Genomic DNA, 25360 nt, shown 5'->3' with positions numbered 1-25360 from the left:
CCCCCCCCCCCCCCCCCCGGCGCTATAAGTGCGGTTCGGCGACCCTTTTGCGGGTCCAAACCCTATCCCTCCGCCGCTGCGAGTCGCCCGATTCCCCTTTCTCCTCTCCCAATTTCTCGCCGCCGGCGACCCTCCGCCCCGCCTCCAGCCGCCATGTGAGGGCGAATGTGGAGCTCCGGACGCGGCTCCGGCAGCAGATCCGGCCGGGAGAGGGACCCATAGTGCGAGCGGTGCGTCCGGTCCGACGGCACGAGGAAGCGCGGCGCGCGGAAGTGGACCAACCGCGGGCTTTCGCTGCCGGCAAGCTTCAACCGCCGTGAGACGGTGGAGTACGACCGTCGGCGCGCGTCGTTCTCCTCCGCGTGTTCTTCGTACGCCGGATCCTCCTCCTCCTCCGCCGCGGGCTTCCTCCCCGTGAAGAGGGAGTGGTCGGACGAGGAGGAGGAACCGGAGCCGCCGGCGCCGTTCGCCTTCGTCCCGGTGAAGGAGGAGCCCGAGGAGCCCGCTCCGCTCGGCCGCCGCGGAGTCATCGGGCCCAAGGACTACGTCACGGAGTTTGACGCCGTCGCCGCCGCCATCGCCGAGCGGGGCGTGCGCGAGGAGGAGGAGCGTCGGCGCCACGCCGAGGAGCTCGAAGCCCTCCAGTGGCGCAGGCGGTCGCCGACAACGTCACAGCCAACGAGAAGGCAGACGAGTGGTGCCGCATCCGTAAGGAGCAGGCGGAGAAGTACGTCGATCTCTGCAGCTTCGGCGAGGGGGGTTGAGCGTCCGGCTCCTCCACGGCGTCGTCCAATTGCCGCGACCTCGCCGCCATCAGATCCGACCCCCTAGTACTAGTTTAACGTAGTATATAGTATAACTATGCTTGTAGTTTGTGATGAACTATGTAGTATGCCATGAACAATATAGTATGTGATGAACTCTGTTCGTGCAATTTCTCCCGCGAAACAATTTTTTAAAATTATGCAGGTTTAGATACGGGTTCTGCTCGGCCGCGTATGTTTTTTACCCGCAAAAACGATTTTCGTGAACCCGCAACGTATTTTTGCGGGGTCTGCTAGAGTTGCTCTAAGAACACCAAGTGCCCCCTCTCACCCTAAAAATAGAGTCATGTCTTATATACATTCGTATATAGTCCTGAGCAAAAAAAAATTGAAACGAAAGGTAGAGTACATTCTACCTTATATATTTCAAAATAGGCCGTAGCCCGGAGACCATAGGTCCATTACATGAAGCTTATGTTTTGCACCAGGGCGCATAGGCCATAAGCTGCCCAAAGAACAGAAACAGACGGGTGGAAGGAGAGAAAGGAGAGGAGAACAGGTACAGGCACAACTACATTATGCTTGTAAACTATGCAACCACAGCAAGACCGCCTGTTTGCGTTCTGGGCTCCTTGCCCGATGGCTTCATAACTTGAGGAGATCTGACGCGTACCGGCGTGCATATGTTGGAGACCAGATTTTGCCATTGAACACCCGATCATTCCGGGCATGCCAAAGAGTGACCGCAGCAGCAGCGACAAAAACATTCCAAGCAGCTGACGAAGGACAGCGTGGTTGCGACACTTGCATGAACTCCAGGAGGTTAGTAGATCTTGAAGCAGAATTCTCCAAACCGAATCTGTCCCAAAGAGCAGTAGCGAGAGAGCATCGCAAGATGATATGATCTATGGACTCACGAACACGGAGAAACTTACCAGGTCCAGACATAGCAAGGATTGACAGACTGAGAGTCGTGAGCAAAATGAGGGAATCCATATCTAAAATACGTCTATATACATTCTTATATACTTTATATTAAAATCTCAAAAAAAGATATATATTTAGTAACGGAGGGAGTAGAAACATCACCGAAATTACAGATATCACAAAACAAGAGACGGACACCGAGCATGAAGAGTTCAACACGCACAAAAGTCGTGGCAAGTGCAAGGGTAGCCGCAGCCGGCGGCAAGGTGCAAAGGGAATATGCGCTGCCGCTGATAGGATAGGTCTTGGTATCGTACCGGTGCAGTGTGCTTCTCGCCTTTTCCTATAAGTAAGCAAATGCCGCTTCCTCGGCTATGGACACAAACAGCAGAAGCAGCAGCCCGAGCCTCGTTGCCAAACTGAAGCAGACCAAGCTTTCCGTTGTCAAAATAGCTGGTTTTATCCAGTGCTGCTTCATTTTCTCGGTTGATTCTTGTGGCCATGAGACAAAGCACTGATACTTGCTCCGATCACCGTAACATATCGCTTCTCCCTGTTTTCGGTCAGCTTCCTCTCCCCCTCGTGGCTTGTCAGTTCCCGTCTTTCCATGTTCAGTATGGTACTACTCTTGTGCACTTGTAGCCAATCTCTCCCTACCCTGATGCTACTCTTGTTTCTTGTTTATATACAAGTCAAGCGAAAATGGTCCTCAAAAGGGTCTCCACTGGATTGCACCCATAATTGAAGCTTGCTATTTTCTCCTCTTCACTATTTCTTCATCGCATATCTCGCATCATTTTTGCCACCATCTTATAAGCCGTGTCCGTGTTCAGATAATAAGATATTGGCTGCAATACTCACGCGCCATCCATCCAAGATCCTACCCATAAACACCTCTTATCTGTTGTGTTGCTTCCTTATTTGTTGAATCAAGAAAGTAGAGGAGAAAGAGAAAAAGGAGGAAAGGGAAAAATGTCAACAGTAGGACATTGCCAGCGTGCATCTGGGGTAAAAAAAAACCAGATCATGCTTTCTCTCTGCCTAATTGTTGTCTGCCTTGAAACCGTAAGGAACCTGTAAGCCAAATCCTTCTTCCCTTCAATCTGGCCGCTGGGCACGCGCTGGCCATGGCGTCCATTTTGGCGCCCGGCACCAAGATGAAGAGCCTGGCTGCCAGGCCGAGTGTTACCTCTGCTTCGGTTTTTTTCATATCCGTGATGACCAGAGAGCTCGCCTGCAAAGTTCAAACATGCCACTATGCAAACAGAGCCTAGCTCTCTTCACACGGTGTGGCTGCAAGAATCCTTATATTTGATCATATCTGCGACAAGGCATCCGGTCCAGTTTGGTATTTTAAAGTGTTGTTGTGTTGTTATATCTTCTTGTCCAGTATCTGTAGCTGTGAGGATTTAATAATACTATTTTGCAAAAAAAATGTGACATTCTTCTCTGCCCTACAACATACTCCCTGTCACAAAATAAGTGTATGGAAGAACATAATAAATACAATTAAAACAGTTGTAAATGTGAATACAATGAATCAAAATTCATGCAACCAACAGGGCAACCCAGAAAAGCAATATTCAGCATATACATTATATTCGGAAAAAGGGAATACAACAGGTCTGAGCAAAATTGAATAGATTCTCGACTCAGATTCTGTATTTGTATATAAAAACTAAGGCAGCCTCCGGCATACTTTGAAATCCCAGAGTAAGCTTTGCATCAAGGAGTGACACAACCAATGCCAAGAGAAAATAACAACAAGGATGTGATGCATGCTTTATTATTCACAACTAGCCAACTACCACTAGGATCTGTCTCAAGCACAATCCTCTATTAACAGTCTTAATCTCTATAATTGCCAGAGAAGTGTTCTTATTTTTCTGACCAGCCACTACAAGCTTCAAAAGTCAACAAATAACAAAAGGAGAACAAAAATCTCGGAAGAAATAAGACCAAAGATATACCAGCTACAGCCTTATGATAACAACCAGATAATGAACTTTGCAGCTTATTTTGGCCACTCAGACTGACGACTGCTAGTTCATGAACTTGCCCCATACAATGGAAGAACCAATCGGCTTTGAGATAACCTTGTGTCCCTAAATTTATCAAAGAATAAGAGGCTGTACAATTCTAATAAGCGTAGCTGTGGGCAAAATGAGTCGAGGATTCCTATCAAGGAACATCGCCAACACGTATTCTTACAGGCAAGGGTCTAGCAATCAGACCATCCATCACCCAGCCACCATTTGAACCATCATGCTTGACATGTGTAAACTCCCTCTGAACATAATCCAGTGATGCTTCAAGCCTTCCACCTGGTCTACACTCGGAGGCAACATTGAATGGTTTGAAACCCATATATTTCTCTAACCAGTACAGATAGTTAACATGGAATAGAGATTTCAGCATGTCTTCTGGGGAAGATCCCTCTTTAAGAACAACCTACAAATGACAGGTAATATGTTAACTACTATAACAGAATCAAAGTTAAGAAATAGTTGCATCAAGATGAACTCACACAAAATTTCCCCTTGTAATCCGTAAGAAGGTATTGCTCATTTTTGTACAAATCAAACAGTGCATATGCATCTTCCTTGTTCTCAATTATTTCACTAAGCTTAGAACCCAATTGTAACCGTCGATAGATTGTATCTGCAGCATCTTTTGCTTCTGCTGACAAAATCTCACTTTGCTGGTAAACAAATCAAAGAAACCAAAGATAGTGAGAAATGAAATTAAATAAAGCAGGAAAACATTCTTCAAATCAAACGCCTACAATTAAACTACTTTACTATTCTCAATAAAAAGAACTAGTTAAGTAATTATAACCAACTCTAACAAGAAAAGCCACGATACTTGGACATGACCGAGCATATGTAGAACATGCCTCCTAACTTTATTTTCTAAAAAAAGGTCAGCGATGAATAGTAAGAAGTATTCTTGACTTACTTTAACTTGAGCACCCATGGATAAATTCGGAAAAAGTGGCTCCTTGTCGTTAACCTCTTTGACTGAAGGAACTTGTCCACTTAATAAATATTCACTAAATACCAAACCTACAGAAAATTATAATTGAGCAAATGCTTAAAGACGTCCTTGAACACTGTTGAATGCCAAAGAAAAACATTACACAGGCACGTGCTTGAGCTAATATGTATAAATGTATGCTAGCATGCTTGTTAGACATGTAAAAAGTAGGAGAAAACGCAATGTGCCATTAAATCTAAACCCAAAATATGGGAGTAACAGAAAATAATGTTTTTTTAACCTTAACAGAAAATAATGTTATCTATGGAACGCACCATAAGAAGCCATATTTAATTTTCTAACGCTAAATTTATAGTAAATTCATCAAGAGGGCGAAATTTATACCTTAAAAGATCTACATTTTCCTCCAACAATGGGTGTACACAAACCAAACACATTAACATTCTTCGTGAAAGACTCTCACCATAAAATGGAGATAAGAGTGTACTTCGTGTGTTATTTTCAATTCAACCATCAATTGGACAGTCTCTGTTAAGCTTTTACCTCATTCTGAACATTTTATATTCCATATTTCAGAAAAGAGGTGATAAACTCAGCAAAGTAATTGCAAGCAATTCTACAAGACTAAATAGTGGATTTCCCAGCTCTTTGCATATCTTATAGACAAAAAATTCCAGCAAAAATATTTTATTGGGTTTTTATCATTTATTTTTTAGCCTAAATAATGAGACACCTAAAAAATGAGATGCTTCTTTGAGATGGAACAATGGCATTTTTGAGCAAACATCTAATGGAACAAAGGCATCTCATGGAACGATGGCAGTTTTTAGCAGTTGTAACTTCTAATGGCAAAACTTAGTGGGACACAACTAGTGGCAGTAATGATAAAAACCCTATTTTATTGGGTCAGTTCCTGATGAGGAACAGTAGATGAGGAACATGAAAATATAATCATATGTTAAATCTGTTTGGCTACTTCTAAATACTTCTGTTGTGGTCTAGTATTTCTTTTCTTTATCCTACCTACTGTTTTCTAGAGTCTTCTAGTTGTGAGTAGCTATGAGTAGAATGGTGAACCTTAAATAATGTTTCTAGAGTATCCCAGCTATAAGTAGAAGTATGTGAAGGCTTCCCAAAGCCCTATAAATAGAGGTCCTCACCTCTACTTTGTACGCAGACTATGTACCCCTACCTATAATAGAACTTGTTGTTCTTATCTAAGATCTTGGAGTAGATCTTGTGCCCTAGGAGTTCTGGATTGAACTCTTGCTGCCCTATCAGCCTACATTCGCCTCTAGAGCGATATCTAGCGCAGCACGTTGAAGCTGTTCCTTCAACACTTGTGCTGTACACATTGTAGCAGCAAGGTGGAGTTGCTCCTCCACAACCTTTGTGCTGCTTCAGGTGGTATCAGAGCCTCATTAATCCATAATCGTTCTTGCTGTCCTCTTCGAGAGCAAGTTGCAGCAAGCAATGGAGCAATTGGAGAAGAGGGTGGATGCTGCTGAACAACAAATCAAAGAGCTGCGTGAAGATCTAAATAGGAGATTTGACCAGCTGGTTGAGATGATAAGAAAGGCTGTCCCCCCTGCTACCAATGAAGGAGATTCATCTAAAGAAGAGGAAGATGTTCATCAAGGAAGATGGAGAGGTAATCTTGGAGCAAGATCGTCACGACAACATGTTGTTCAACGTGCTTCAAGAAGGCCAATTTATGTTGAGGCTTCTGAAGGTGAAGAATATGATGATGCCCTTGAAGAACCAAATCTCTACGCATATCGGAGAGCACCCAACCCTACATATGCAAGAGATACATACAAGGTGAAAGCTGAGATCCCACGTTTTAATGGAAATGTTGACATTGAAGGGTGCCTGGATTGGTTATATGAAGTGGAGACTTTCTTTGAGGTCATGGAGGTTCCGGAAGATCGTAGAGTTCCTTTGGTCGCAAACAAGCTGAAAGGAGGAGCCGGTGCATGGTGGCATCGCGTTCAAGAGGAGCGCAGGCTGAGAGGAGAACCTCGTGTTAGAACTTGGCGACAAATGAAAGGCCTCTTGAAAGGGAGATTTTTGCCCGCTGATTATGACCAGATCCTATTTATCCAATTTCAAAATTGTGCTCAAGGAAATAGGACTGTTTCAGATTACACGAAGGAGTTTCTAAGGCTACAAGTGAGGTGCAACCTTTGCTGAAACTGAAGAGCAACAAGTTGCAAGGTACATCAATGGTCTCAATGATGCTATTCAAGATCGATTGATGATGCAACAAATCTGGTCCATTGATCAAGCACAAGCTCTAGCCTTAAAGGCCGAGAGGTTTGTGAGGATGAGAAAGACAACTAAGGCTCCATATCCTCCATATCCTCATACCGAAGGCTCATCTAGGAGCCAACCTAATAGAGTGGAAGAAAAGACCACTCCACCAAAGACAAAACAGCCTATCCCGAAGCAAACTAGAGGCAAGGGTAAGGCAAATGAAGGCCCAAAGTGCTATAAATGTGGTAAAGAGGGACACATATCCAGCGGTTGCCCACTAAGGAAATTTGTTAACACGACTATCCATGATGGTGAAAGCGATGAGGAAGAATACGAATCTAAAGATGTAGACGGACAAGAGGTTTGTCAAGAAGAAGGTGAAGAGGTGGTATGTGTGATCCAGCGTGTCCTATGTTCCACACCACAACTGGATGACACACAACGGAAGAAAATATTTGAGAGCAAATGCACGGTGAATGGCAAGGTATGCAAACTAGTGATTGATAGTTGCAGCTGCGAGAATCTTATCTCCCAGAAGTTGGTGGACCATTTAAAGCTTGAAACCCATGATCATCCAAATCCCTACACTATTGGATGGATCAAGAAAGGAGTGAATATGAGGATCACCAAACAATGCAACCTGCCACTTTCTTTGGGTAAGCATTATCGCTCAAATGTGTTGTGTGATGTGGTTGACATGGATGCCAGCCATGTTCTTCTTGGGAGGCCTTGGCAATTTGATGTGGATACTACACACAAGGGCAAGGAAAATTCTTACTCTTTCATTTGGAACAAGAGAAGGATCATTATCTTACCAAACAAAACCGAAGGTAATACCTCTAAGGAGGAGGGGAAAACTATGTTAACTATCTCCCATACCTCTCATGAGTTTATGGAAGACTTGAAGGAGGCAGATTTGTGTGCTGCACTTGTTGTAAAGGGAGAAGAGCACCTGACTATTGAAATTCCAGCAAAGGTACATGGTTTATTGGCAGAATTTTAGTACATACTTGGGGAGCCACATGGCTTGCCACCGATGAGAGGAATTCAACATAGAATTGACTTAATTCCGGGAGCAAGTCTTCCTAATCTTCCACACTATCGAATGAGCCCAAAGGAGCATGATATGTTGAAGGAGAAAGTGGAGGAATTGTTGCAAAAGGGGCACATTCGAGAAAGTATTAGCCCATGTGTTGTACCAGCCCTACTCGCGCCAAAGAAAGATGGATCTTGGCGCATGTGTACGGACAGTAGAGCCGTTAACAAGATCACCGTAAGGTATAGATTCCCTATTCCCCGTCTGGATGATATGTTGGATCAGCTTAGTGGAGCAAGAGTGCTCACAAAGCTAGATTTAAGAAGTGGATATCATCAAATCCGTATAAGACCCGGGGATGAATGGAAGACCGCCTTCAAGACAAAGGAAGGGTTGTTTGAATGGCTAGTCATGCCATTTGGACTCTCAAATGCACCAAGTACCTTTATGCACTTAATGAATCAAGTCCTTAGACCCTTCTTATCCCACTTTGTTGTGGTCTATTTCGATGACATCTTGATCTATAGCAAGGATGAGGATGAACACTTTGATCACATTCAGAAGGTGCTAGAAGTACTAAGGAAAAATGAGCTCTACGTCAACTTGAAGAAATGTGTTTTCCTGCAAACACAACTTCTTTTCCTAGGATTCGTCATAACATGTGACGGCATTCGTGTTGATGATTCTAAGGTTGAAGCAATCCGAGAATGGCCAACTCCTAAGACCATTTCTGAGGTAAGAAGCTTTCATGGCCTTGCAACTTTCTATAGGCGATTTGTTAAGAATTTCAGCACTATCATGGCACCAATTACGTGTTTGAAGAAAGGAAAGTTCCAATGGGCAGAAGCAGCTGAAGCTAGCTTCAATGAGATTAAACAAAAGCTATCACAAGCTCCTGTCTTGGTACTACCTGATTTCAACAAGACTTTTGAGTTGGAGTGTGATGCAAGTGGAGTAGGCATTGGAGCTGTCCTATCTCAAGAAAGGAAGCCCATTGCTTTCTTTAGTGAGAAGTTAAGTGAAGCTAGACAGAAATGGAGTACCTATCAGCAAGAATTATACGCCGTTTTCAGAGCGTTGAAAACTTGGAAAGTCTATTTGCTGCCTAAAGAGTTCATTGTTTATAGCGACCATCAATCCTTGAAGCATTTTAGAAATCAAAGGCATGTTGACCGCATGCTAGCAAGATGGGCAGCATATCTGGAGAGATTTAACTATCTCATCATGCATAAATCTGGAATAACTAACAGAGTGGCCGATGCTTTGAGTCGTCGTGCATGCCTCTTGACTTCTTTTGGAGCTGAACTTCCGGGCATGGATCAAATAAAGGAGTTGTATGAGGGTGACGAAGACTTTGGCCATGTTTGGGTAAAGCACGCAAGGGGCCAACCATTAGGTGATGACTATTTGATGCAAGATGGATATCTCTTCAAAAATGATCGTTTGTGCATTCCAAGAAGTTCTCTACGTGACAAGCTGGTTAGAGAGCTCCATTCAAGTGATCTTAGTGGCCATGTTGGACGGGACAAGACTATTGCTAACCTGGAAGCTCGCTACTTTTGGCCACAACTAAAGAGAGATGCTGGAAAGTTCGTTCAACGGTGCCCCGTATGTCAGACCTGCAAAGGCCAAGTCCAGAACACAGGGTTATACATGCCTTTGCCTGTTCCTGTCGCTCCATGGGAGGACATTTCTATGGACTTCGTCTTGGGCTTGCCAAGAACAAGACGAGGAAGTGATGTTGTATTTGTGGTCGTGGATAGATTCTCTAAGATGGCTCATTTCATCCCATGCCGCAAAACAACGGATGCTCATCATGTGGCAAACCTATTCTTTCGAGAAGTGGTCAGACTTCATGGAGTACCAAGGTCCATCGTCTCAGACCGTGATAGCAAGTTTCTTGCTGCATTTTGGCTCACTTTGTGGAAGCAATTCAACACTGAATTGAAATTTTCTAGCACTGCTCATCCACAAACAGATGGACAAACGGAAGTGGTGAACAAGTTTTTGGGTAATCTGATCCGTTGCATTTGTGGAGAAAGAAAGGGACAATGGGATTTGGCTTTATCTCTTGCAGAATTCTCCTACAATAACTCCAAGCATAGATCCACAGGAAGGAGCCCTTTTTCCATTGTCTACACTAAAGTTCCATCACATGTGGTGGACCTGGTGAAGCTACCACCAAGGGGAAACTCAAAATCAGCATTGTCCTTTGCTGATAATTACACCAAGTTATTTGAAGAGATTCGTGGTGCTTTGGAAGCACAAAATCAGAAATATAAATAACTTGCTGATTGCAAAAGGAGGCTAAAATCATTCCAAGCCGGTGATAAGGTGATGGTCTACCTTCGAAAAGAGAGACTGCCTTTAGGTGTTAAAGGGAAACTTAGGCAGTGAAGGTATGGGCCCTTCTCTATCGTGAGGAAGATAAATGATAATGTTTATGTGATAGATCTTCCAAGCGACTCGAGGGCGAATTCCAAACAACCAGGGGAGAATGATGAGGAACAGTAGATGAGGAACATGAAAATATAATCATATGTCAAATCTGTTTGGCTACTTCTAGATACTTCTATTGTGGTCTAGTATTTCTTTTCTTTATCCTACCTACTGTTTTCTAGAGTCTTCTAGTTGTGAGTAGCTATGAGTAGAATGGTGAACCTTAAATAATGTTTTTAGAGTATCCCAGCTATAAGTAGAAGTATGTGAAGGCTTCCCAAAGCCCTATAAATAGAGGTCCTCACCTCTACTTTGTATGCAGACTATGTACCCCTACCTATAATAGAACTTATTGTTCTTATCTAAGATCTTGGAGTAGATCTTGTGCCCTAGGAGTTCTGGATTGAACTCTTGCTGCCCTATCAGCCTACATTCGCCTCTAGAGCGATATCTAGCGCAGCACGTTGAAGCTGTTCCTTCAACACTTGTGTTGTACACATTGTAGCAGCAAGGTGGAGTTGCTCCTCCACAACCTTTGTGCTGCTTCAGTTCCTCCTGGCTATGATCTTTGAACTTGTACCAACGATCTATCCTGCTACAGATTTGCATGCAGCTCTCCTGGATGTTCTTGAAATATAAATATATATTCTTGTATTTTTAGAAGTATTTTATATTTTAAAATAACTTATCTTTTAAAATGTACTTAGTCACATTGATGAAACAACATGTCTAAAAGGAGCAACATCATGGTATATATCAGGCAGTCATATTCCTATCATTTATCAACTTGTCAAGATTGGCCAGTTTATGCTGCCACTGCCGGCCCGAATTTTGGTTTGTCTTCCTCTTCCATGAGAATCACTTACCTTGAAATTGACAAATTTGCATGAAATACGACGTCGCAAACTAAATTTCAATATTTGCCAAAAATATGGGCATTAAACTAACTGTGGATCTTTGCCTAGTTCAATTTAGTCCTGGCATTTTTATCCATCACAAATATACTGATTTATCATTTATCTACCTAACCATTTTAAGTTTTAGTCACAGAAAGATGTGCCATAGGAGGATTCAGGGCTAGGATGGCAGCAGAGAAGAAAGCAAACTTACTTGCACAGTAAGGATTCAGCGTCCTCAGCTGAATTGATTGATAAGACTTAAGGTTGCAATACATGTGAACTACAGTAACACCAGCAAATGAAATAAGAGCCAGTGGTACTGATGAGCCAATTTGGTTAGCTAACGCTATGCCAAGCATTATGCCAACAAACTTGCTAACCATTCCCTGCGCTTCACCCTTTGCAATGACCTGAAACATAACTCAATTGATTTCAGTCACTCAGGTGAAAATATGAAGTGAGTCACAGATATCGCATTGAGTATTGAGCATTGAGTATCTTAAGAAGTAAAGGTCACATGGGTAGTTCCTTTATAATATAAAAATGGCAGAAGTGCATCCAAGAAAGAAAATAGTACTACCCAGTTGTACTGATGCCACTGCAAGGTGGGGTTGGCAACTCTTTGCCATCCAAACAATATCAAAAATTATGCATGCGCACACTATACAATGTTGGATGTGAGCCCATGTTCCATCCGGCCCATAAGGCCCAGGCACGGTCCAGTGACCTAGAAGAGGAGCTAGACCATGTCTGGTCAGATGTGCCGCTCCACACCAGAAACAACAGCACGAGGTGCGTTCCTCTCTCGCAACATGGTATCAGACAAGGCTGCAGAGACGGCGGCGGCGCCGGTGGTGTAGTCCGGCGAGAAGACAGGGTGAGCGGCTGGAGGCGGAATACAGCGAGGCGGCGCGGTTGACTCAGGCGAGAAGAAGCTGCGTGAGCTTGCAGCAAGGAGGCGGCGGGTCTGGGCGCAGAGCTGATGCTGTGTGGTGCGTGCTACTCTGCTGCTTGCTGGAGTTGCTGCTGTGTGCGTGTGTGTGCGCTGATTGTAGAAGAAAAATAGTGGAGAAGTGCTGCTGTTTGAGGAGAAGATGGCTGCCACTGCTTGCTGCTGCTGCTGCTGAGCTGCTGGAGTTGGTGCTAGTTGAGAAGATGGAGTGTGACTGGAGCTGCTGCTGGTGGGCTGCTGGAGTTGGTGGCTAGCTTCATGGTGCTTGCGCGCGTAGAAGAAAGGTTTTCACAGCTGAGTGGCTGCTGATTGCAGAGGAAGGAGCTGGTTGCAGAGGAAGGAGACACAGCATTGGAGGTGGCACAGCTAGGAGAAGAAGAGGTGGAGGCGTCATGGGGACTGAACTTACCGCTGCTATAGAGAAACTTCCGCAACTCATGGCTGTGAAGGCCGCCGAGGGGTCAACTCCTCCAGGTAGCAGAATTGTTGTGCCTCAAGCAGATCAGGGATTCAAGCTTGAGCTCATGCAAAATGATGTCAAGCTGAACGGTGTGAGCAGCTACCTGTCGAGGCAGGCCTTGTTGATCATGAAGACAAGGGGCCTGACGGGGTATGTTCTTGGAACTGCTGAAGAACTGGCTGACAAGGAGAGCTCAGAATGAAAGAAGTGGAGTGTTACTGACTCCCTGATATTGACTTAAATGTTAAACTCCCTGATTCCAGCGATTACAGTGTCTGTTGAGGCATTGTCGAATGCTTCTGCTGTGTGGAGCCTGCTATCCATGAGGTATTCATTTCGGAAGGGCAATTTGCTCATGTCTCAAATTGAAGACAAGATCCACGCTGTTCGTCGAGGTGACAGAAGTGTGATAGTGTATGTGAACGAGCTGCAACATTTTTGAGCGGATCTGGATCAGTCCATAGAAATTGCCAGGAATTGGGTTGAGCATAGGCGTGTGATGCAATTTCTCAAAGGTCTAGATCAAGGTTTTGAGAGCAAACATGTGCTACTACAACAGCCGACGCTTGTGTCCCTTGATGAGGCCACTGCTGCGATATCCCAATGGAGAAGAGGAGCTGTCAATGAATCTGGGAAGTGTTATAATTGTGGTTAAACGGGGCATGTGGGCTCCGTCGCGGCGTTCCCATTCCGTCCGTCCTGCTCCGGGTGAAAACTTGATCTTCGGGATCGGGCGGTGGCGGCTATCTGTGGTCGTACCCTTCTGGGAGGCACCGTTTTGGAGTCCTAGCCTCGTTGTTGTCCACCTCACCTCTCCGTTGTGGTTGCTCATGGTGGAGGTCCCCGTTGGCACCAAGTTGTCCTCTTCGCACATCTGTAGTTTGCTTGGTTGTCGGTGGGGTGGTGCGTCGGTGCCCGGCACCTTTGTATCTTGCCTTGGGTGTGTGTGTCGTGTGCGGTGTTGGCGTGTGGCTGTATCGGTGTCTCAGTTGGTTTGTGGTGATGGTTGCTTTATAATATAAAGCGGGGGAGGGGGGGGCCCTTTTTGGGAAAACTGGGCATATCAGCCGTTTCTGCACTGGCCAAAAGAGGCAGAGGACGAGGATATAGTGGTGGCACTAGCAGCAAGGTGGTCGGAATGGGAGTCGTGGTCGAAAAGGGAGTGGCGATTCTTGGAATGCTCCCAAGGCAAATGTAGCTGCTTCAGCTGAAGGGAAGCAGCATGCAGGAGGACTGCTACCAACTATGCCAGCTTTGTCGATACAGATGAAGGTAACATTGAACACGCATCAATAGCAGCCCATAAAATGAACACGGAATGGGTGCTTGATTCTGAAGCATCACATCATGTTGCTGGAGACTTTAATGAGTTCAAATCTTATGTTCCACACTCTCACACATCAGAAAAACATTCACACAGCAGATGGCACAGCCCAGCCCATCGCAGGGTGTTGCACGTGCCAGCTTCTCTCATGAACTTAGTGTCCTTGAGTGCTTTGGTTGACCAAATTGATTACCCAATAATAGTTGACAACTTGGTGTTCTTGATCCCTAACAGGTAAGCTTCGTGAGCTAGTTGATACAACGGTGAGGAGAGGTGTTGATATCCTTTGCATCCAAGAAACCAAATGGAGGGGACAGAAGGCGAAGGAGGTGGAGGATACCAGCTTCAAGCTGAGGTACATGGGAACGACTGTAAACAGAAATGTACTAGGCATCTTGATCAACAAGAGCCTCAAGTATGGAGTGGTAGACGTTAAGAGTCGGATTATCTTGGTCAAGCTGATAGTTGGGGACTTAGTTCTCAATGTTATCAGCGCGTATGCCCTCAAGTATGGAGTGGTAGATGTCAATAGTCAGATTATCTTGGTCAAGCTGGTAGTTGAGGACTTGGTTATCAATGTTATCAGCGCGTACGCTCCACAAGTAGGCCACATGAGAACACCAAGAGGGAGCTCTGGGAAGGACTGGAGGACATGGTTAGGAGTGTACCTATTGGCGAGAAGCTCTTCATAGGAGGAGACCTCAATGCCACTTGGGTACATCTAATACAGGTTGACGGAGTGCATGGGGGCTGTGGCTATGGCATCAGGAATCAAGGAGAGGATGTCTTAAGCTTTGCTCTAGCCTACGACATGATCGTAGGTAAGACCCTCTTTAGTAAGGGAGCATCACATCTAGTGACTTTTAGTAGTAGCCAACACTCTAGCCATACTGATTTCATCCTCTTGAGAAGAGGAGACAGGCGTGCTTGCCTAGATTGTAATGTGATAACTGGAGAGAGAGTTGTCCCTCAACATACACTTGTTTTTTTTTTTGGAAAAGAGGATAAACCCCCAGCCTCTGCATCTGGGTGATGCATGCAGCCACTTTAGTAATTATTCACAAAGACCTTACAAAGTAATACATCAGTAAGCCCACCATCTTGGCAACACATGTCGCTACTCCTATGCCCTTGATGAAGGGGTGCCGAATACCAAACAGATATCGCACCTAAGCCTAACATTTCACGCCTGATGCCCCAGCCCAGCCACATACTGGGACTGTGTCACACACCGGTCCGGCGCACTCTCAGAAGCCACCGCCACCATCTTCCACTAGCCCATCTCCAGAGCAGGTACTGACGCACCAACCTTGTCAGGTCTGCCTCAACGCCACCACGGCGCCAGACAGCGCCACTATCCTGCACGTATCCATCCGCCCGCGCCTGTCGCCGAAACTCCGCAGCGTCATGCCGCCGGGATCCGCCGTCGGCCTTGCGGTAGATGGAATACTGCTCCTCCTCTAGTCCCCTCCAGCCAGCACTTGCTCCAAAACGATGCCCCTAGGAGGGCGACCGATACCAAAGGCGCAGTCATCGTCCAATCCAGGAGACCCAGATCTAGGTTTCCCCCGAAGCATACCGAGCCTCATGACGCAAACTGCAATGACGATGCCTCAACAAGGAAACGACATCGGAGACGCCGCCATCATCTACCATGACCGAAGTTGGCACGATTTTCATCGGCAGTCGCGCCACCAGTTCGTACGCCGCCGGCGTCGCTGGTCCCTTCCACCTGAGCAAACTCCAAAGACGATGCCCTCAGGAGGGACTACGATACAAAAGCATCGTCATCACTCGATCCCAATGAGACCTAGAGTTTCCCCCGGAGTTGCCCGCGGTGTCAAGGACCCAGACCAGGGTTGAATCCCGGCGTGATCAACAGAACCCGTCGAGATCCGCCCAGTTGCCCGCAGGCCGCACCCGCCACCGCGCCGTCCGCAACCCGGTGACCATGGGTCAGTCACCGGACATCAGGAACGCGCCCAGCCACGGCCAGATCTGGCCGAGGCCAACGATCCCGCGCCGCCGCAGCCCTCGTCGCCATATGCTTGGATCTGATGGAGTCGTCGCCGCAGCTAGCCGCCCCGCCTCCCCAATGCGCCAGCATGCCCCACCAAAAAATACGCGCAGCCGCCGCCGCACCATCGCACGACCTACCGCGTCGCCGCCGAGCCGCCCCTCGCAAGCACCTCGCTCCTCACCAGCACGCTGAGTCGCGCGCCGCAGAGCACCAGGGGAGGAGGGAAAATGGCCCCGCCGCCATACACTTGTGGTGGCTGACTTCTGCTTTCGGATTCGTATCCAGAGGTAGCTCAGGCATTCAAGGAGAGGGTCATTAAGGAGTGCCCTTGCGAGGAAGGAGGTAATGCAGACAATATGTGGATGGAAATGGTGACTTGCATTGTAAGGTGGCCTCAGAGGAGTTTGGAGTGTCCAGGGGAAGTAGAAGCGAAGCTAAAGATACATGGTGGTGGAACGATGATGTCCAAAAGGCTATTAAGGAGAAGAAAGATTTTTTCAGACGCTTTTACCTGGATAGGAGTGTAGACAACATAGAGAAGTACAAGGTGGCAAAAAAGGCCGCAAAGCAAGTTGTGACCGAAGCAAGGGCTCGGGCGTATGACGACCTCTACCAACGCTTAGACATTAAGGAAGGCGAAAGGGACATCTATAAGATGGCAAAGATCCAAGAGAGGAAGACAAGGGATGTCGACCAAGTCAAATGCATCAAGGACGGAGCAGACCAACTCCTGGTGAAGGACGAGGAGATTAATCATAGATGGCGGAAGTACTTCGACAAGCTGTTCAATGGGGAGAATGAGAGCTCTACCATTGAACTGGACGACTCCTTTGATGACAGCAGGCGTTTTGTGCGGCGGATTCAGGAGCCTAAGGCCAAGGAGGATTTAAAAAGAATGAAAGGAGACAAGGCGATAGCCCTAATTGTATCCCCATTGAGGTGTTGAGAGGCCTCAGAAACACAGTGATAGTATGGCTAACTAAGCTTTTCAACCTCATTTTTGGGGGCAAACAAAATGCCAGAAGAATGGAGACAGAGTATATTAGTACCAATATTCAAGAACAAGGGGGATGTTCAAAGTTGTACTAATTACCGTGGAATTAAGCTAATGAGTCATACAATGAAGCTATGAGAGAGAGATTGAGCACCGCTTACCAAGAATGACAAGATTGGTTTCATGCCTGGGAGGTCGACCATGGAAGCCATTTTCTTGGTACAACTTATGGAGAGATAGAAGAAGCAAAAGAAGGACCTGCATATGGTGTTCATTGACTTCGAGAAGGCCTACGATAAGATACCGCATAATGCCATGTGGTGGGCCTTGGAAAAACACAAAGTCCCGACAAAGTACATTACCCTCATCAAGGACATGTACAATAATGTTGTGACAAATGTTCGAACAAGTGATGGTGACATTGATGACTTTCCAATTAAAATATGACTGCACCAAGGGTCAGCTTTGAGCCCTTATGTTTCTACTTTGGTGATGGATGAGGTCACAAGGGATATACAATGATATATCCTATGGTGTATGCTCTTTGCGGATGATGTGGTGCTAGTCGATGATAGTTCATAGAAAGTTAGAGCTATGGAGACAAACCTTGGAATCATAAGGTTTTAGTCTTAGTAGAACTAAAACCAAGTACGTGTGGTGCGGTTTCAGTACTACTAGGCACGAGGACGAGGTTAGCCTTGATGGGCTAGTGGTGCCTCAGAAGGACACCTTGCAATATTTGGGGTCAATGCTGCAGAGGGATGGGGATATCGATGAAGATGTGAACCATTGAATCAAAGCCGGGTGGATGAAGTGGCGCCAAGCTTCTGGCGTTCTCTGTGACAAAAGAGTGCTACAAAAGCTAATAGGCAAGTTCTATAGGACAGCTATTCGACCAGCAATGTCGTATGGCACTTAGTGATGGCCGACTAAAAGGCGACATGTTCAATGGTTAGGTGTAGCGGAGATGCGCATGTTGAGATGGATGTGTGGCCACACAAGGAAGGACAAGATCCGGAATGATGATGTACAGGATAGAGTTGGGGTAGCACCGATTGAAGAGAAGCTTGTCCAACATCGTCTAAGAGGGTTTGGGCATATTCAACGCCGGCCTCCAGAAGCTCCAGTGCATAGCGAACGGCTAAAGCGTGTTGATGATGTCAAGAGAGGTCGGGGTAGACCGAGCTTGACATGAGAGGAGTCCGTAAAGAGAGATCTGAAGGACTGGAGTATCACCAAAGAACTAGCCATGGACAGGGGTGCGTGGAAGCTTGCTGTCCATGTGGCAGAACCATTATGTTGGTACCTGCTGTGGACTCACAACTGATTGCAATCAAGGAGATGTTACATGTTTTCCGTGCCTCCACTGGCCTTAAGGTGAATTTTCATAAATCTATGATGGTGCCACTTAATGTATCTGATGAGGAGGCTGCCAGGCTTGCATCTGTCTTTGGATGTACTACTTTACCTTTCACTTACTTGGAGTTGCCAATGGGAACAACAAAACCAAGGATACAGGATCTCATGCCTCTTGTGGACAGGGTTGAAAGAAGGCTGACTGCTAGTTCCTCCATGCTGAATCAGGGTTTTCTAGGCTGCAACTTTTAACCTCTGTTTTATCTTCTATGCCAATTTATTTCCTGTGCCCATTGGATATCCCTATTGGTATTATCAAGCAGCTTGAAAGGATTGAGAGGCAATGCCCTTGGCGTGGTAATTCTGATACACCAAGACAATCCCTAGCAGCTTGGGAATTGGTATGTAGGCCAAAAGCAAATGGAGGACTGGGAGTGATTAATCTGCAAATACAGAACCAAGCCCTTCTGGTAAAGCATTTGCACAAGTTTTATAACAAGGCTGACATACCATGGGTATCTCTTATTTGGGATTCATACTATCATGGAGTAGTTCCACAGGCCACTGTCTTATGTGGCTCCTTTTGGTGGAAGGATGTTTTTGAACTGGCTGATAATTACAGAGCGGTGGCTACTGTTATAGTCAATTCTAGGGATTCAGTACTGCTTTGGTCTGATGGCTGGCATCTTGATGGATCCACAAGGCCTCTCCGAGATAGATTACCTCACCTGTTCTCCTATGCAATTGATGACAAGATTTCCGTCTCTGATTTCTTATCCACCCCTGATATTGCTTCATTGTTCAATCTGCCAATATCTCAAGTGGCTGCAACAGAGTTGTTATGCTTACAGGACTGGATAGCTAACTTACAGAGGAACCCCATGGAAAGTGATGTTTGGTGCTGGCTGGATAAAGGAAATTATTCTGCTAAAAGTTACTATACTCTGATGCACACACATCTTCCTGTTATCCAGCCCTGTAGATGGCTTTGGAAGAGCAAATGCACAATGAAAATTAAATGTTTTACTTGGTTGCTGTTCTTTGACAGACTGAACACCAAGGATTTACTAGTCAGAAGGAAATGGAGGTCCACTGATAAGATAATCTCTGTGTCATGTCACCCGCAAAAAAAAAAATGTGCCCTGCTAGAAGATATGAGGATAGGATTCATCTTTTCTTCTCATGCAATTTCAGCATCAGGGTTTGGCACTACTTGCAGATTGATTGGACACACCAGGGTGACATTGCTGAGTGCATTCTGCATGCTAAAAACAGTTTTGGCCATCCATTCTTCTTTGAGGTTTTCTTTACTGTGACTTGGTGCATTTGGCTGGTAAGAAATGGGAAGACTTTCAGGGAGACCAGGCCTTCTTTTAGCTCCGGGAGATGTATGTTTATTCATGACATCTCCATGCTTGCCCATAGGGTTACGGATTGTATCAGGCCAAAAATATTAGCTTGGATTGATAGCCTTCCTTAGACATGTATAGTTAGTATAGGTAAGTTTGTACATAGCCTTTTGCTCCACAGTAAATAGTCAAAAAAAAAACTTGTTTGGGACTAAAGGCTTTGTTGTTGTTGTGTTCTTGATCCAGGAGAGATCGACAGGCAGGAGCCTTGGAAATGGAACGAAGCGTAGAGGGTTGTGGTACATGGACCGCAACATGATGGACCAGGAGGGAATGCACATGCTAGGCGCAGTTGCTGGGGATAAGGAAACAAGAGCCCCAATCTATCATTGTAGGATGGAACGTCTTTTGACAAAATGTATTAAGTATTTCCTGATGTGATTAGTGGTGTGGACAAGAGCAAGCTGCATTGTGATCCGTGTGAGTCTGTTAAACATGCCAGAAACTCATATGTGAGTAAGGGGATCAGGAGCATATCTCCTTTGTGTTAATCCACTCTGATGTATGGACATGTCCAGTGTTTATCTGTCAGTGGTATGAAGTATATCGTTACGTTCATTGGTTGCCATTCTCGGATGACTTGGGTCTATCTTCTGAAACATAAAGATGAAGTGTTTCAGTGTTTCAAAGTTTTTTAAGCACTTGTTCCAACTCAATTCAATGTGAAAATTCAAGCACTCAGATCTGACAATGGCACTGGGTATGTTAACAAGGCCATTGGTGCCTTCATGCCGGACAAGGGCATCCTGCATCAAACATCTTGTCCGGACACACTTCAGAATGAGGTGGCAGAGAGGAAAATCGCCACCTGTTGGAGGTGGCCTGAGCATTGATGTTCACCATGAATGTGCTCAAGTTCCTGTGGAGCGAAGCTGTCATGATGGCCACCTTCTTGATCAACCGCACACCATCCCGGGTGATAGGTATGAAATCACCATGTGAGTTGATTTTCACCGAAAATAAATTCCCTATTCATCCCAAGGTGTGTTTGGTTGCACTTGCTTTGTTCATGATCATAGGCCATCAGTCAACAAATTGGCAATCAAGTGTATCTTTATTGGGTATTCTTCCAGACAAAGAGGGTACAAATGTTGGAGTCTGTCTGAGAGGTGAACCTTTGTGAGCAAGGATGTTATGTTTCATGAATCTGAATCCTTTTATGATGAGAAAAATGATCTCAGCGTCATGTTTGATCTCTTGTAGCGAGGGGGTACAGGCAGACATACGGCATTGACTACAATGAGACCGCTCCAGAAGCAAAGATGAACATTGTGGGGGTTCTGATCTCTTGTGCAGCAAATTTCTGGTGGCCTTTACACCAACTTGATGTGAATAATGCGTTCTTACATGGAGATTCCACCTAGGTTCTCGACTTCTGAGACTGTTGGCAAGGTATGCAGGCCGAAGAAAGCCCTTTATAGACTGAAGCAGCCTCCAAGAGCTTGGTTTGACAAGTTTAGACGGGCGGTGTGTGATAGTATGGGCAGTGCAATGGTGACCATACACTGTTTTATAGACACTCTAAAGGGAAAATAACCATCCTTACAGTTTATGTTGATGATATAACTATCAGCAGTGATGATAACGTAGAGATAGCAAGGTTAAAGGGGTGTCTGAGCAAGGAAGTTAAAGATGGTCGACTCTCAAGTACTTCCTTGGTATAGAAGTGTCCAGGTCTGGAAAAGGAATAGCTCTTTCTCAAAGAAAGTATACCCTAGAACTCCTCTGTGATGTTGGCATGTTGGGTTGTCGAGCTGCGTCAACCCCAATTAATCAAAACCATAATGTGACTGCCCAATCAGGTGATCTACTGGATAAAGAAATATATCAACGGTTGGTGGGAAGATTGTTATACTTGTGTCATACACAACCAGACATTGCATTGGCAATAAGTGTTGTAAGTAGATATATGCATGAGCGCAGAAGTGAACATCTTGAGGCAGTACATAGAATCTTGAGATACTTGAAGGGTTCTCCTAGGAAAGGACTGATATACAAGAGTCATGGACACCTTGTCGTGGATGGTTATTGTGATGCTGATTGGGCTAGCTGCCTGGATGGCAAGAGATCAACTTCAAGCCATTGTGTTTTTGTAGGAGAAAATATAGCATCTTGGAGGAGCAAGAAACAACTAATTATTTCCAAATCAACTACAGAGGCTGAATACAGAGCCATGCCTCAAGGATTGAGTGAGTTGTTATGGATAAGGAATCTATTTGAAGAGCTAAAGATTTTGAGGACCAGTTGTATGAATGTATAATGCGACAAGAAGTCGGCAATTAACATAGCAAACAACCCAGTTCAACACAATAGAACCAAACATGCAGAAATTGACAGATTCTTCATCAAGAAAAAACTGGATGCTGCGATTATCAACATAGAGTATGTGAGCTCAGGGCAACAGATTGCAGATTACTTGACTAAAGGAGTGGGAACCAGAGAATGTGACAAGATGGGGACGATTGATATTTATCACCCCTCTTGAGGGGGTATGCTGTATGTGAGCCCATGGTCCATCGGAGCTCGCTCTCTCTCTCTCCCCCCCCCTCCCTCCCTCCCTCCCCCCCCCCTCCCTCCCTCCCTCCCTCCCTCTCTCTCTCTCTCTCTCGCAACATACAATATATTTCCTAACAACAAAGACAAAAAAATAAGATTCAAAAAAAAGGACAAAAAAAAGGGTAAGCTAGATCTGAGATAGGTTCAGATACATATTGCTTATAGGATTCGGAATAGCATCATATATTCTATAACATCACATTCTCAAAGTGAACAATTAGATAGGTATCATCATGAGCGTTAGTTGAGACAGTAATTAGTAAATGCTAAGTAACATATATCAGTGCTTGCACCCTTTAAAGGAGTTTGAGATACTAGATTTAGGGAAATAGGCTATAGGTGAAGGAGAAGACTTCTGGGGAGAAAAAACTGATTATATTTTCATTCCATAAGTTAAAGTGTGTAGGTTTCCCCAGGCGTGGCTTCACTTATCCCATATGATTCAAACTCTTTGTCTCACAATCCAATATGGACAAAGTAAGAAACCAACTTGAGATGAGATCCTGAACCTAATTCAAATCCTAAAAGATGCTTTTCTAAGCAGCAAAATATATCAAATGTGAAATGAACCAAGAGATAACAGGCATCCTGTGCTATGTAACTCTTTTGCGGGCCAATTGCTATGGCACTGTGAGGCATACATACGATAATCTAATGGTCTGAGGACTGATACATTAAAAGAAACATTTACATAGACAAGTCAAAACAAGTGTTCGGTGAAAATTGTTCAGAAAAAAAAATGGATATGGACTTCACCTCAGCAAAGTTTCTCTGGACAGCAAAGCCAGCAAAGAAACAACTTCTTGTGGCAGCCTACACACAAAAATGGTAGAAGCTGTTTATCAAAAGAGGGTTTCTAGAACTAAATTAATAACGTCGGCTTATTAGGAAATAACACATAGTATGTTATATAGTATATAACACTGCACAATAATTATTTGTTTCACTTAATTTGACCACACAGATAAATGGCTAGTAAATACTTCAATCATATAATTTGATATGCAATTCGGCACTATTATAAACGGAAGTAACTTGTTCAGGATGCCAAGTTTGAGACATATGAATAGGAACAGTAGTAGTAATATTATGTAATGCTGGGTATGCTTATTTTCTATACCACGTCCTTTGACTACCTCCAGTGCCACTTAGGACTCTGGGAGGTAGAGCAACACACACCATTCAAGAGTAACAAGTGCGTTAATGAAGAGGGATAATGCAGTCTCTTCTACATGTGTCCTGGTCCGCATGCAAATCAGGAATAGAGGGAATATTACTTTTTTTTAAACGTGATTATCACATTTCAGTATAGCAGAAGGCTAGAATGGACCCGCATACTGTTGTAAAAATTAGACTGTTCATGTAGTATGGGAAATATGAAATATAATGTATAAGTTGTCAGAGGGAATGCTTGTTCAAAGCATGTGAAATCAGTTGTTTATTTACATGTGCATACTGGATCTAGAGAGCTAGTTGTGTAGTCTTAGTTTGTGATAGAAGTTAATAGCATGTTCTAGACTGTAAAATTTATTCAGTCACCACTTATATAAGCAGTTGTGTTCATGGATCCAGATTGAATTGGATGGAGAAAATAGGTCAGGAACATTGTAACTCTGATAATCCGATAACCCAGTACAAGAAGTAACAGTCCTGAGTCCTGACCTGTATTAGAGCAGCTGCCGATCGGCCAGCTCCAGCGGCTGCACCAATGGGAACAAACAGGTGAGGAAATACCGGAGTCAAAATCTCCAGCCCATAAGCTGTGTTCTCCAGAAGATCTGCAAACAGCCGCCATCCCTTCGGGTTCACATCAAAATGTCGCCCAAATTTCGACAAGAGTATCTTGCTCAAGTAACCAAGCCCATCTTTCAGCACCCAATTCACTGCGGCGGCCGTCGGGATCGCTCCTTTACCCAAACCAACTGCGTACAGCAACGCCTGCGGAGTACAGTTCACCCGATAGAAATGCTAAGTTTTACCTGGCGGACTGAGAATTGCACATACATAATTAACACACGCGTTTACGAACGATACCTGCGTAGAGAGCACGCCGCTGATCTGGCTAGCAACACCTTGCACGCCCCGCCACAGCGAGTAGTGCAGATAGTCGCTGCTCACGCTGTGCGGGTATCCATCAGGCAGCAGCAACTGAAGAGCAACATCAGTGCACCGCCGCCATGACCGTTCGAGTTGCCTCCGCAGTGCGGCCAAATTAGCAGGGCCAGCCCCCGTCTTTTCCATACCCTCTTCTTGCTTCCGCTTATCGTCTCCCGCAACGAGGTATGAGGTTCCGGTCGGGTTGGGTACGAGCAGCGTACGCGCACTACCCCTCACCTCCCAAACGCTACCGCCGTCGCCGCCGGTTGCTCCCAGGGCATCGGCGAGGGCGGATGGGATGGAAGCGAAGGCGTCCGACTGGAGGAGCAAGAACAGGAGGAAGAGCTCGGGGTGGAGGGACTGAAGCCACCGTCGCCACCCGTCTCCGGGCTTGTCGGGGGGGTCTCCTCTCCCGCCTTGCCACCAACCCCCTCCTCCTCCTCCTCCGCCACCCCCATCCCCACCGGGGAAATTGCCATCTCCGAATCCGCCGGAAGCGGAGGTCGCGAGTGGCGGAAGGCAGAGATTGGCGGTGAGGCGCGGGAGGTGGCGGAAGCGGCTAGCGGTGGTGGGGCGCGAGGATGGTGGGATGGCGGCGACGACACGAGGAGGCGGGGGGAGAGGGGAGGTGAGGAGGAGGATGAGAGATTGAGACGAGGACATCAAGGAGGAATGGTTTGGTGAGAGGCGGGGTTGGGACGACGGGACGGAGGTGTCTAGGAGGGACCAGAGAGGCGGCCGGCGCCGGCGGCTTGGAGTTTTCAAGCATGGGGAGGGTATCAGGTTCAGCTGTGGAAATTGGGCTGGACTATGCACAAGGGCCAAACAGGCCTAGAAGTTAGAGTTGCCTTCTCTCAGAAAAAAAAGAAGTTAG

The 25360-nt window shown here is 45.6% G+C and overlaps 1 protein-coding gene across 1 annotated transcript; it reads right to left on the bottom strand.

Moving 5' to 3' along the window:
* Nucleotides 1-3449: 3449 nt before the first annotated feature.
* Nucleotides 3450-25282, bottom strand: LOC123045189 (protein root UVB sensitive 1, chloroplastic). The gene is made up of 7 exons (XM_044468143.1): nucleotides 24424-25282; nucleotides 24052-24327; nucleotides 23146-23202; nucleotides 11530-11728; nucleotides 4650-4756; nucleotides 4219-4392; nucleotides 3450-4142 (listed from the first exon to the last, which is right to left on the bottom strand). The coding sequence occupies exons 1-7, from the start codon at nucleotides 25147-25149 to the stop codon at nucleotides 3873-3875; spliced, it is 1809 nt and encodes a 602-aa protein (XP_044324078.1). The 5' UTR covers nucleotides 25150-25282; the 3' UTR covers nucleotides 3450-3872.
* Between the last annotated feature and the right edge of the window lie 78 nt (nucleotides 25283-25360).

The sequence above is a fragment of the Triticum aestivum genome, chromosome 2B (genome assembly GCF_018294505.1).
Source record: "Triticum aestivum cultivar Chinese Spring chromosome 2B, IWGSC CS RefSeq v2.1, whole genome shotgun sequence".
In the NCBI taxonomy this organism is placed as follows: domain Eukaryota; kingdom Viridiplantae; phylum Streptophyta; class Magnoliopsida; order Poales; family Poaceae; genus Triticum; species Triticum aestivum.
Note: the sequence above shows the minus strand (reverse complement) of the source record. Positions and strands in the feature narration are given on the sequence as shown.

What these genes read in the sequence shown, in the direction of transcription:
- LOC123045189 (XM_044468143.1), bottom strand. Translation starts at nt 25,149, where the DNA reads ATGTCCTCGTCTCAATCTCTCATCCTCCTCCTCACCTCCCCTCTCCCC. An exon ending in GCGGCGTGCTCTCTACGCAG is followed by an intron (nt 24,328 to 24,423) that starts GTATCGTTCGTA and finishes TGTACTCCGCAG; the next exon opens with GCGTTGCTGTACGCAGTTGG. An exon ending in ATTACAAGGGGAAATTTTGT is followed by an intron (nt 4,143 to 4,218) that starts GTGAGTTCATCT and finishes TGTCATTTGTAG; the next exon opens with GTTGTTCTTAAAGAGGGATC.